We start from the raw sequence: 13867 nt of genomic DNA, 5'->3' as shown, positions 1-13867 counted from the left end.
CGGAATGACTTGAAAATTACCATCATAATAGTGAGCTTACTTAAATCTCAAAAACAAAAAGTAAACATTGGCGGCCCGCCAGGCTTATATAACACACTGGGGGGAAACCCTGCACGCCTTCACTGACAGCCAGTGAGTGAAAACCCTGGTTGTGACCCCCAGAGGATGTGTGCGGTAAATGAGTGTTTGTGATTGTGTGCCGTTGCTCGCTCGCTGCTCTCAAACACCGTACTTCTCCAGCAGCCGTTGGTCCTTCCAGTTCAGTGTGTGTGTGTGTGTGTGTGTCATAGTCAGTTGTCGCTAAATACAGAGTAAATTATCGATTGTGTCTCTTTAACCGCTCTCTCGCTCACTCTGGACTAACTATTTTTCCTGGTTTGATTTGAGCTAACGCTAGCTTACGCTGACTGCTAGCTTACGCTGACTGCTAGCTTACGCTGACTGCTAGCTTACGCTGACTGCTAGCTTACGCTGACTGCTAGCTTACGCTGACTGCTAGCTTACGCTGACTGCTAGCTTACGCTGACTGCTAGCTTACGCTGACTGCTAGCTTACGCTGACTGCTAGCTTACGCTGACTGCTCGCGTTGCACGTCGTAACGATGAAGACTCCTTTTTTCTCGCTCGGGTTTGTCGTCCTCCTTTGTTCTCTGGTTTGTTTTGGATCAACACAGAAGGACGAGACGACTAAAGGTAAAAAACAATATAGCACTTTAATAAACCTGTAATCGTTACTGCCTGGGGACTACAGACGCTGTGAAAATGCTAGCTAGTAGCTAATAGCCGTGCGCTGGACCCTGTTCAATAAACAAATACGTATAATAATAATAAATAAGATAAATAAACACTCGCCTGGTTTAAGTCTATTTCAACCACGTTATTAAGTTGGCGATGTCGAGGTCTTTAAACCTTTTAAACGCGTGAGGCTTTCAGTGATACACGGAGACATGATGATGTTTGGGGTCGTACAGATGTGAGGAGGTGACCTTCATGTTAGCATCCTCAGTGACAGCAGTTTGTCGTTTGGGTCTGTTTCAAACAGCCAGTTCAGCTTAACTCTGAGTCAGTTACCATGACAACAACCTTCTCTGTGAACCTAACCTGCTGCTGACATGTTTTCTTTAGCTAACCCAGAGTTTGTCCTGTTCTTAAGTTAAAGGCAGTGGCAGATGTTATGGTCTGTCCTGTATTCTTCAAGAGCCAGTTGATGTCGAGGCCCAGATACTCCCTTATTCAAGTGTACTACGAGTATACTTATTTTATACTAAAACAGAGGCAGTATTCTAAGTTTAATTTTCATATACTATATATTATATACTTAAGAATAGAGCTGCAACTAACGATTATTTTCTGAATCGATGAATCGGTTGGTTCATAAAATGGCAGAAAATGTTAAAAAAAAACATTGATCAGTGTTTGTCAAACCTGGAAATGATGATGTTCTTGAATGTCTTGTTTTGTCCACAAACCAAAATGATTCAGTTTTAATGATTTCTTTGTTTATGTGGAGCAAAGACTAAGAAAATATTCACATTTAAGAAGCTAAAACAATCAGAAATCTGGTTTTAATCATGAAAAAAGCTTCAAACCGATCGATTAATCGATTATCAAAATAGTTGGAGATTAATTTAGTAATCGATTAATCATCGATTCATCGTTTCAGCTCTACTTAAGAATAGTATAGTGAGGTATACTTGGCTTATATTGAAAAGTATAAACAAAAATCTAAGACTAAGTACATTGATACAAAGACTTACTCTTATACTTTAATATTTAATAATAATAGCTTATAGAGGGTTTTCACCTACGTCACGTTGGGAGCAGTAACCCGGATGCGCTAAAAACTGATGGATAAATGTCCGAAACCACAGAAAAGCCCCTCAAAACGCGTTAAAGCTGCACAGGCATACAGGGAAGGACGTTGGAAAAGTTGCGGTTTATTGGTGGTGCAGATCCATAAGAGTTGACGACGACCCGGAGAGTCTTCCGTCTATTGCATATCCTGATATCGTCAATAACGTCTTTATTCAACCTAACCTTAACTGTATGATATCATGAATTACCCAAGGTGTAACGTTAAACAAGAGTTTTTCATTTCAAGGACCTACAGTTTGATATGCATAAGTCCACAGACAACAGTCTATATTTCAATACACTGTACACTATATGAACCCTTTTACAACCAATGTCGACTTCCGGTTTGATGACACACTGTGAAAACCCTCTATACTTGTGTTTTAGTATACTTTTTACTAATACTTAGTATATCTTGATCCAAGTACAGAATATGTAAGAACATGTTTAAGATCACATAGAGCTGGAGTTTAGCGAGTCACTGAAAACAAGTCATAAAAGTAGTGTTTTGTTTCTATTGAGTTGTTTATTTTTGGTTGGTCCAAAAATGAGCACTTTTCTTTTACCATTTTTACATAGATAGATAAATAGATAGTGTACTTGTATACACTATATATTAAATGATACCTTAGCTGTTTGAACTACATTTTCACATTTAGTTTTTCATCTTTAGTTGCTGCCATGTTTTTTTTTTCATTTATTTTTTATTATTATTATATATATATTTTTAAATGTATATGCCTTCATTAATATATCCAACTCCACTGGGGAGATGTAGGAGGATCAAGTCTTCTTACCACTTTTTGACATAGTGTTCTCTGTGTTCCAATCGATGAGGGCTTTTTATATTCTCATGCATGGGCCTCAGAGTCGAGTGAACGAAGTGTTATCACCTGTTCTGAAACCGAAAAAACTCGGATTTGCAAGATTTGCTGTTTGCAGTTCAATAAATCATAGGCAAAATCTTTTTGTTCCACAATGGGCATCTCTATCTAACCGTAGTGAGGTAGAAAACAAGCTACAACACGGATTTCGCCCGAGCGAAGCGAACATTTGGGATATTGGACAAGAATGTCCCTATGTAAAGTTGGTGCTACAGTGATATTGTACCATGAAAGCAGAACATTTAAATAGAAGGATGAAAAGGTCATTTGTTTATCTCAAACAAGAGCTAACAACAGTGGTGACAATACCACAACAAAACATCTCAATGTCTCAATAATGTGATTGAACAATTGGACATGTGCATTCAAAGGTTAACCTAAGTTCACCTGTAAAGGTTCGAGTGCATTTTAGGTGCATTCTAAAATTGAATCCAAAAGCCAAACATCCCAAATGGCTCAAATCTGGGTATAAATAAATAACAGTAACATTTTAACAAAATGCACCAATTAATCTGTGACACTTTTAATCTGTTTACCTCTAAATGTTATTTTAATAAATCATAAATGAAGAGCTTCCCTATTTATGTCTTCCTGATGATAATCACACTAACATTATAATAATATATATATATATATATATATAAAATTATTATATTAAAATATATTATAATAATTATATGATTTTGGAGGAATTACAATTAATTCTTAATTCTAACTCCCTGGTTTTTGACATCACTGTTGAGCTCACATATTTCACCTTTTTATAAATGATTTAACTGCTGCTTTACAGTAAAACATGTGAATGTTACCCGATTGCTCTGTTCAAATGTAACCATTCAAATATATGATGTTTCCTCTCAAACTCAGGTGTCTCCAGAACGTACGTCAAAGAGGGAGAAGACGTCGTCCTTCACTGTTCTGCTGCAGAAAGCCTTGTGAACACAGTGATACACTGGAAGAACAAAGATAACAAAGAAGTGTACTTCTACGATAGCGGCAAGCACTACGAGAACGGAGAATGCTGTCCAGACGATCAGTACAAAGGACGAGTGTCACCTTTCTACAAAGAGCTGAAGAACGGAAACGCATCTTTGAACATCGGAAACACCAGGATTGAAGACACAGGGAATTACACCTGTGTACTTCCACGTTTGAGTTCTGGAAATGTCCAAAGGTCCACGATGGAGCTGTTCGTCGGTGAGTCCTCGTCTTTTACCTTCTTCATTCAGAGGTCACCACAGCAGGTCACCTTTAGTCCACCTTTAAAAGTATTTAACTGTTCATTACCAACACCTCTGTGACTGAGGCAACATCTCAGGAGTCACCTTGGTTTAGATTTGACATTTCTTTTGCCGGCCAAATTCACATGACAAAAACCGGCATATTCCGGCTAACGTTGAACCCTAGCTCGGAGGAGTGTGGTTTTCATTGTTTTTAAGCCGCTGTCAGTACTGTTCTCCTCAGTGAGCCGGCGTTACTATTCAGAACTGTCCTGACTAAGCTTATAACTTAATGCAACTGTTCTAAACTTTATCTGCCCCTGGTCTTTACCTCACCTCCCTATTTTCACTTTCTCTCCCTCATTTTCCCTTTTTTCCCTTCCATCCTTTTGCACTTTTCCACAACACAGTTCCAGTTTTTTTTAGTTCCTACTCTGGCGACGGTTCCAAGCGAGCAGAGTCGATGCTGAAATGTGACGTCAACAGACTGACGGCCTCAGAATCAAAGCCAACAATGTCCTACTGTAGATTAAGAGAAAAAGACTTAAAAATCCTGAGAACATTAATCTGCAACACTTGGCAGAGGAAATAAATCTATATTTAATCGACATATTTATCTCACAAATAAAAGCAAGCAACAAATAACTTTTTTCACCACCGTCCCGGAAACACAATACATTATGTTGATATTGGATAATATATTTATTTCCAGACTAGATTTGTTGTGTTGTTGTAGATGACAACCAACACGCTCAGTCACAGAACTGTGGTCTACTGGACCTTATGCCACTACTCCACCATTTAGTGACTGCATTTAGTGGGTTGTAGTCGTCATGAGAAGGGCCATGCATTGAGATCTGCATGACGCTGTTTAGGGCTGTCAAAATTGCTCTAAAAATGATGTTTGAAAAAAAACACACATATTCGAATATCTGTATTTGTGCACGATATAATGACGCGCGCATCTGGTGTGCGTTGCATCCGCTGCATCTGGGGGCTTTAAATCAGCCAGACTGTCAGGTGATGACAGCATGACGTCAATAACAGGACGAACTAATACAACGACACATAACTACCTGTAGACCTGTCACCTCTGAATGTCTGTTTTTAAAACCTATTTGAGTATATTGGCTGTTAAGAGTGTCGCTAAGAGATTGGATAGGCGAGACCCCCAGTCCGACTTCACCCGTTTCATGCATGAGAAGCCACGCTTGCAGCAGGAGCTGCTCATGGGCGGGTACACTCAGACTCTTCAGCCAGCGCAGCCATCGTATCTGGAGTAAAGCAACTCGGCACAGTGACAGCAGACCTTTGGCGACAGTATCCTCGTCTCAGCTGAGCTCGAGCGGCAACAGTATCTCAGCTGTAGTGGTGTGCAGTGAGAGAGCAGCAGTCTCTGCGTCTCACTGTTGTAAAGGTATAGAAATAAAACGCAGCTCTCTACCTTTACCAGTCACAGTCCCTACATCTGAAGTCCTATCTGTCTCCTCCTCACTCCTAACCTTCCTTCTGTTTCACTAACACTTGTCTCTCTCCTCTTCTGCCTTCAGCCAGCTTATTATCGGTGAGTACTTTGGTAAAAAACGTCGTCACTGGAGCTGTGGTGGTTCAGGAACGCTGACCGTGGTCGTTGCTTTGTTATCGCAGCGTGAATGTCGTGCTGGGCCGTTTGACCAAAACTTTATATTCTGGTACTTTTCGAAGCAGTTTCACGGGTTTACAACCAGAGAAACTGCAGTACAACATTATCACGTTATTGTGACATACTGAGTATTTGTAATGTACACACAACAACTCCAGTGATTGTGAGCACTTGGCACCATCTAGTGGACTGTAACGTGAACGTGTTTTTTTTGTTTGTTTTTTGCTAATCCACAAAAAGTTGAATATTTATTTGTTACCAGTTAAAAAAATAGTCATACCTGCTTTCTCAAAAGCAAAATATTGTGATATTTCACTGAATTGATTTTCCGATATACAACAGTATTATCGTATCATTAGGTTTCTATTCTTGTTAGACTCAGGTGTGTTTGCTGCTTAGTTGGTGGAGGAACAACCACAGTTAGCTTAGCATGTGTTTCTTTCTTGTCACTTGTGTTGTGCTGCAACAATGAATGGATTAATGGATTAGTTTAATTTTTATCAATAGTGATCAAAAACTAAGCATTTTTATTCCACTTTTCACATTTCTTTCATCCTCGATGACTAATAACTGAACACTTTTTTGGTCTTGATTTTTTTGTTGTCAAATATTCCACCATTTTCTGACGTTCTGTTCACCAACAACTAATCGATTAATCCAGAAAATAACCATTTGTTGCAGCCTTGAACTCATAATAGTTCACGGTAACCAACATTAATATTAAAACAATAGCTAGTGTAGCAAGGGTTCACTGTAAAAAACATTAATTGTTGTTTCTTCTTTTTTAGAACAAGTCTTTAAAAACCGATTTGGACTTGAAAAGGGTGAGTTTTTCCACACAAAGATTAGCAGATTGAGCGGGCGGAAGATACAACAACAACATAGGGCAACTAATGATTGGTTTTAGAATCCATTCATCTCTTGATTATTTTCTGGATTATTCAGTAAATCGGTCCATAGTACAATGTCAGAAAATGATGAAACTGATTCTCAAATGTCTTTTTTTTTGTCCACAAACCAAAATAAATCTTTTTTTTTAATTTTTTGCAAAATAATAATAATAATATTTAGAAAAGGAAATAACGGGAATAAAGTGGAAATTTTATCAAAATGTTCAGGCTCTGATCATAAATATAGTTGTTAAATAATACATTGAATCAAAATCTTTGGCTAAAACAACTTCGATTAGACACAAATACAGTTGAATATCAATGTTATTACGTGTTCCACGAGTTACTGCAGAGCTATTGAGGCCACGCCCCCTACACTGTCACATGACTTCACAGGTGATTTCCACAAACCTAAACTATTGAAGCCACACATTTGAGCCCAAAGACTAAATGAAGTCAAGTATGAGGTCGATATTAGCTTAACTAGTTTAACTAGTATATAAACATGGATTAGCTGCTAAAGCCACATATGCTAAATGTCAGTAAATGTATATGACATGAAATCTTTGATCTTGTTATTTCCAGCTCAGCTCATTGTTACGCTCACAGCGTTGGGCGCAAAAATATTTCCATTGAAACCCATTCAAAGTGCAATTTTTCATCTCACTTCCATTAACGCGTAATACATGCCTTTTATTATGTGTGGATGTCAACCTGGGCTTTTGCCTTGGAATGAGATGTTCTGCTACTCTCCACCAGATGGCGCATCATTTTTGGCCATATTCCGCATATGGGGAAAAAACAAGGTATTTCCACTTGATGGCACCAATGACGGTGTTGCTGCTAATCATCAACTTAATAATAATAATAATTCAACAACAACAATAATAATAATAATAATTCATATTTTCCAAAATATCAAGTTAATTCTCATGACTTCCCATAATTCCCATGGAACGTTTCCTATTTGGAATAATTTCAAAATTCTCAAATCAATACGGCTGTGCCGAAAAAATCTATTCGCATAAGAATCGCAATCCTCGTTTTGTACGATTCAGAATTGATATAAAATGTCCCAGAATATTTTTTATTTTAAAGAGCAGTGTTTCCATGACGACTGACCGGGAAAAATACGCGCACGATGTCAAGTCCAGGCACTGTTTACCAGTTAGCTCCTTTTAGCTGCGTCAGCGTTAGCGTTAGCCTACAGTGGAACTGGAGCGGTCTGTTTATTAAAAGACAAGAGCAGCGCTAACAAATAACGTAGCGTACCTGTGCACTGCGTATGTGTGCCTCTGTTTTTAAACTTTAGCGTTACTTTAGAGACTCATTTTAACAATCGCGAGTTTCGCAAACATGTCAGTCGTCATGGAAACGTGTCGCGCGTTAATGTTGACGCCGTTAGCGTGCTGTTGTGGAAATTTCTCTGCTGCTGGTGAAGAATGAAATAGAGAAACGTCTGCCGGCCGAGCAAAGTGAGCCCTCCACATTTAAACCTGAGCAACTCCCCTTTCGCATTCCTCCAATAGACAAAGAGTCTGCCATTCCAGGCTGTGTTTTCACACCTCTTTGTCTACTGTAGCTATCTGGGAGCCGACTCCCTGCGGATGTTGTAGGAAGGTGTCAGTTCAGATATACACAATATACAAAAGGACCTGGTATTGTGTGTTGGGCAGGTATAGGGTGATGGGCAGTTGTAGGTCTGAGACAGAGAAATTATATTTACCATTACAGTGCCCAGTACTAATAAAGAGGCACTTTTATTTGTGTTACTTATGCAATTAATAAATGTGAAATAGACACTTTAATGTCTCCATCTGTCATTCTGTCTTGTAAAGCAGACTGAAGAAGATTGTCCTTATAGATTGAAGCAGAAATCATCGTGAATCTCATCGTTTTGAATCGAATCGTAGCAACAAAAATCGGAATCGAATCATGAGATTGTAAAAGATTCCCGCCCCTACAAACGAGGGTTCCCGTACAAAGCTTCTCCCGTGATTGATTACATGTTTGGTTCATAAACCCTTGACGCGATGATCTGAAATGATTCAGCTTTAATTATGTCTTTGTCAAATGGAGCAGAGAAACCAGTAAATATTCACTTTCAAGAAGCTGAAAAATCAAACCACTGTGTTTTTCCTGTGTTTGTAGGAGCCGTGAATAAACCACACGTCAAGAATGTGAAGAAAGTGACGGAGGGCATCGTGGAGCTCCAGTGTGAGGTCGAAGGTTCTTCATCAAAGCCGAGTGTAGAGTGGAAGACGTGTGAAGGAATCGCTCTAAATGCAGCAGATTTAACAGTCTCTGAGACACGAGGACGTTACGACGCCACAAGCTCTGTCAATGTGACAGAGACGGAGACCAACTGCTTCAGCTGTGTGGTCAAACAGGAGGACATTTACCACATGGTTCACCAGGAGATCATCGTACCACGTGAGACTCTCAGATCTTCACCTGTGATGTTGTTGTGACCACTGTTCTGCTCATGTTGTCGTCTGTGCATTTACATCCTGTTTGTTTTCTCTTTTCCTCAGAGGAACTCTTTGAGATAAAGTCCTGCAACAATACTCAACATCACGATGCTGAAGATCGCTATACTCTTGGCTGTGATGCAGGAGTTCTCGTAGTCTGGTTTTCTGGTGTTGTCACAGTTCTGTTACCTCTGGTTCTGGCTCTGGTTCTGATCGTCGGAACACACAGGGGTCGACGTAAGTTCTTCAATATTTGATGACATTTAAATATCAATTCTGCTGCAGCTAACAATTATTTTCATAATCAATCGTTTTTCTCTTTTAATCAATGAGTCGTTTGACCTGAACCATGTCAGAAGATGTTGATCAGTGTTTCCCAAACCTTGAAGTTATTCAGTTTTAATTTCACTACATCTTATTTATGAATTGATCATTTTAAAAATCATTGTGGTTTTAGTTCACGTCTGTGACTTGTTCATCATGAAGTGGTTGATATTTGTCACAGTTTATTCTCTTGATTCACTTTGATGTGATTTGAGTTAGTGTCAGAACAGAATGAGCTGCTGAATGTTATTAATGTGGAAAACTGTCACTGTAACACAACAGGGTGGATGATGGGAAAGATGAACCACATGATTAAATCAATGAAAGAGATGAACCACAGGTCCACTAACACGACCTCAGGTAAATATAATCATCGTTTTATGTTTAATTCACTCATTTCACTCACTTTCCTGCTGTTTTGATGTGATTCTGTTTATGAGACGAACATTTGCTGCTTCTTTAAGATCAAAACATTGGGAACGGAAGCAAGAACATGATGAATGGACCAGAGGAGGAGAAGTTCATGTCCACTAACCAGACCTCAGGTAAACATGAGCAGGTGTTTTCCTGTTTAGTCCTCATTATTTCGATTAATTCCCCTGAAATAATCAGGTTCATTGATGATTTGACTGATTAAACATGATCATTAAAAAGTAGAACTTCTGTCTTCACAGGTGAAACAAAAGGTGACTTTGAACTGAAGATTCCATAAACTGAGTCTGACGATGGAACAGGAAGTCGGCCATTTTTTAATTTTAGCGTCCTCACCCTCTCCGTAAATGAGCGAAGCCAAGTGCGTTTGTTGTACTGACAAAAAAAAACTAGCCAATTTGTACAATTTTCCAAACTTTATACGTGACACAACCAAAGATATTTTTATATTTTTATGAAAGTGTACTTAACTCCAGCTGTTACACAAATCTAAAAGCTGCGTCAACCACTGCCATCTGTACAATCCTTTTACTGCAGGAGTTCTGCGTTTGTAAAGACGTCTTTGAAACGGTCAGTTTGTTTCCAGTGTCAGTGTAGCTTGACGTGTTACTATGGAAACACATTTCTTGCGTGTGCTGCTCTTATTAATCGTAATTGTTTTTACTCCTCGGTGGAAAATGCAAAGTAACCTGTGAGGTCTTTATCGTTGTCAGAGAGTTGGGGAAGATTCTAGAGAACTTAAACATCAACTGAATCTAGGCGACTCTAGATTCAGTTGGGGCCTGAACCAAAAAATACCCAGGGGGCCCTTCTGAGCGGTGTTCATCATTATTATGTCATAAATAATCTGACACCGAAGACCAACCAAAATGTATGAAGTCAAACGGTTGTTTATTCCAAACGAACGAAAAACATTGGAAAACCTTGTAATTTAGACAATAAAGTATGTGTAAATATAAATGTAAAGAACAAAAAAATACTGTAAATAACTTTTTTTTTTTTTTTTTTTAATATATAAGCTTAGTTAAAAAATTATATATAAACATTATACTGTAAAGAACTCGCATCATAAGACAATATAAATGTATAGAACAATAAAATACTCTAAATAACAGAAAAAGACATTGATATAAACTTAGCATTTTGAGTCCTCGATTAATTAAAAAATAATTAGTCGAATACTCGACTTCAAAAATATTTGATATCTGCAGTCGTAGACATTTACCAGGGTCACTGAATGCATCTCGGTGTCGCTCCCCGAAACTCGACCGTAGGTTTAAATGTTTAAACATAATTTAAAGCGCTAACGTCTGATGATCCAGTTTGAGTTTGGAAGGATTTTTTTTTCTTAAATGTCCTGAATGCCATTATCATACATCTACATACTAGTCCTTTAAAGACCCATACAATGTGTTTGAACTGTTACAGTTTATGTATATAAGGAACATTTTTAAGACTCTGTATTTTTTTAAACTGAACTGAAAACTGAACTGTGAATGAATGGACAGATGACTTTAAAGGGATGAATGAATGAATGTTGACTGTCTTTCAAAGTCTGCATTCGAACATCAAGTATTTGATATTGAAGTAGTGTAAGCTTTTCATGCTTTGTTTCATTATCAGGAAAAAAAGATTGTGCCTTCTTCATATATACAATTGTCGTTGCACTATGTAAAATAGAAATGTTGTATTTATTATTTCACTGTGTTTTTCTCAGACAAAGTCAAAGTACGTTAAACATCATTGATGGTCGGTTCCTGACATTGTTGTTTTTACTGTGACGTCAGAAAATGTCTTCAAACATCATCATCATCATCATGATGAAAAGACGTAGCGGTTAAAGCTAATTTAAATAATGTGACAAACCCATAAATAAAGACAAACATTAAAAGTGTATAGATCATGTTTGTGTGTCACAGATTAACTGTTCCTGTTGAGTTTGGTTCTGACGTCTTAGGTTTAAGTTCTGGAACTAATGTTTATATAATACTGAATAAATGTTTTAACCCTTAAACACATATTTTGGGCTTTTCATTTCTAGAATGTCCTCCATGAATCCACACAGCAGCTTTTTAATACATCGATAATAAGTTTGAAAATAAATGCTAATGAGCCACAAATAAATAACTAAAAACTACTTTGTCATAATGTTTTTAAAAAACCCTCATTGTCTTCATTTATTCACATTTCTCATAAAGTTTTCATGTCGTATGTTCACCGACAGCAGCGCCGTTCCGTCACTCTGGGATATAAGATTTGTCTGAGCTTTTTATGATCTTTAGGAATGTTTTTCAAATATGGATCTCCATGAATTAAAAATATAGAATATAAAGATCTATAAAAGCTCGTGTCCATGTCTCGAGGTGTCCTGTGGACACTTTTACACGCGTCTCTTTTACTATTGTGCTCAATGGGAAAATTGATTTTTTGGGCCCCGTGAGTATTTGTTGTTGCAGTACTCACAGTGGCCACCAGGACAAACGTCTTCAAGGCAGAGGAGGGGGAGACGTGACGTGACGTGACGTGACGTCATGACGTAACGCCGGCAATTCAACCTCACGGCGGTGATTTTCTCAAACATGGAGGAAAAGTTTGACAGAACCGGGATTAATTCGACACCGAGGGACCGTGAGGCGTGAGCGAGGTTCGGCTCCGGGAAGCGGGGAAACGTGCTGTTCTGACGGAGGTAAACTTTGTTTAATTTATCAACGTTTACAAGGTTCTGGTGTGTATTTTGACACTTGGTTTGTTCGACAGTGTTTACGAGTGACGTCGTTTTAAACCAGGTTATGTCCAAAAAGTCTGGTCCGCGGCTTCCGTTCGGTTTAAATAGTGCATTATTTCAACAATAATAATATATATATACTTTTTAGTACTTTTATCTGAACTGTGGTGTGTTTACGTGCTTCAATGTTATAGTGTATCTGAACTGTGGTGCGTTTACGTACTTTTACATTATAGTGTATCTGAACTGTGGTGCGTTTACGTACTTTTACATTATAGTGTATTTGAACTGTGGTGCGTTTACGTGCTTTAATGTTATAGTGTATTTGAACTGTGGTGTGTTTACGTACTTTTACATTATAGTGTATCTGAACCGTGGTGCGTTCAGGTACTTTTACATTATAGTGTATCTGAACCGTTGTGCGTTTAAGTACTTTTACATTATAGTGTATCTGAACCGTGGTGCGTTTACGTACTTTTACATTAAAGTGTATCTGAACCGTGGTGCGTTCAGGTACTTTTACATTATAGTGTATTTGAACTGTGGTGCGTTCATGTACTTTTTAAACATGACCAAATGTAAACGAAAGAAACACCATGAGCAGAAATCACACATACACACTTTGTTCAGGATCGATGTTTTTATTTCACACTTTGTACACTAGAGGGCGTCACAACATCAAAGCATGAGAGAAGAAAGTGTGACAGAATGTTTATTTATACATTAATTTACTCTATTCTTCTATTTATTCATCAATTCCTCTATTTATTTATATATTATTATGTCATTTATGCTCCTCCGTACGTGTCTGACCATACCATCACATTTATGACGACGTTTCGCTAAACGATATCATTTTTGTGGTTTTAATAGATTGTGTCGTGACGTGAAACTACGCTATATTTTGACCTTTCTGACATCTCGCTGTACGACGACGTGAACACATTATTTCATGTGTTCATACGTCGTTCTTCATGTCGATGATGATGATGACGATGATGTTTGAAGACATTTTCTGACGTCACAGTAAAAACAACATTGTCAGAACGTCAGGAACCGACGATCAATGATGGTTTAACGCACTTTGACTTTGTTTAAGAGACAGTGAAACAGTTGTTATGAGCGACGTGGAGCATATAGCGTTCGCACCGTTCCGTCCGGACGTCCGGACTAAAATGAATACCTTCCTGTGCGCGTACGTCCTTCACATTTTGCAGGATTGTTTACTGGGTGAATATCTCCAGGTGTTTTTTTTCGTTTTGTTCAAAAACCTTTTTTTGAATTTTTCGTGAATTTTTGCGCTTTTTTTTTTCCCGGGGAAATGTGAGAAATGTGTAAACGGCACTTTACGAGCTTGTCAACACGATAACTTGACAACTATTCGACATATTGATGTCAAACTGGCACTGTCCGTGCCTCTTACAAG

The 13867-nt window shown here is 38.2% G+C and overlaps 1 protein-coding gene across 2 annotated transcripts; it reads left to right on the top strand.

Annotated features, from left to right (window-relative positions):
* The first annotated feature begins 558 nt into the window (after positions 1-558).
* Positions 559-11713, top strand: LOC310942551 (CD276 antigen homolog). Of its 2 annotated transcripts, XM_083907953.1 has the most exons (8): positions 559-692; positions 3605-3934; positions 6388-6423; positions 8641-8922; positions 9024-9197; positions 9567-9644; positions 9749-9829; positions 9959-11713. In XM_083907953.1, exons 1-8 carry the CDS (start codon positions 602-604, stop codon positions 9994-9996), a joined length of 1110 nt encoding a protein of 369 aa, XP_083764079.1. In that variant the 5' UTR covers positions 559-601; the 3' UTR covers positions 9997-11713. The 2 variants fall into 2 exon arrangements, with proteins under 2 accessions (XP_083764079.1, XP_083764080.1); XM_083907954.1 differs by lacking the exon at positions 6388-6423.
* Positions 11714-13867: the final 2154 nt, after the last annotated feature.

This window comes from Microchirus variegatus (assembly GCF_963457635.1).
Source record: "Microchirus variegatus genome assembly, chromosome: 21".
NCBI classification, from domain to species: domain Eukaryota; kingdom Metazoa; phylum Chordata; class Actinopteri; order Pleuronectiformes; family Soleidae; genus Microchirus; species Microchirus variegatus.
The sequence above is the reverse complement of the archived record's forward strand: the minus strand, read 5'-3'. Positions and strand labels throughout refer to the sequence as shown.

Coding starts and splice junctions, on each gene's coding strand:
- LOC310942551 (XM_083907953.1), top strand. CDS start 602: ATGAAGACTCCTTTTTTCTCGCTCGGGTTTGTCGTCCTCCTTTGTTCT. Junction 9,198..9,566: donor CGGAACACACAGGGGTCGAC/GTAAGTTCTTCA, acceptor GTAACACAACAG/GGTGGATGATGGGAAAGATG. Junction 9,645..9,748: donor GTCCACTAACACGACCTCAG/GTAAATATAATC, acceptor TGCTTCTTTAAG/ATCAAAACATTGGGAACGGA.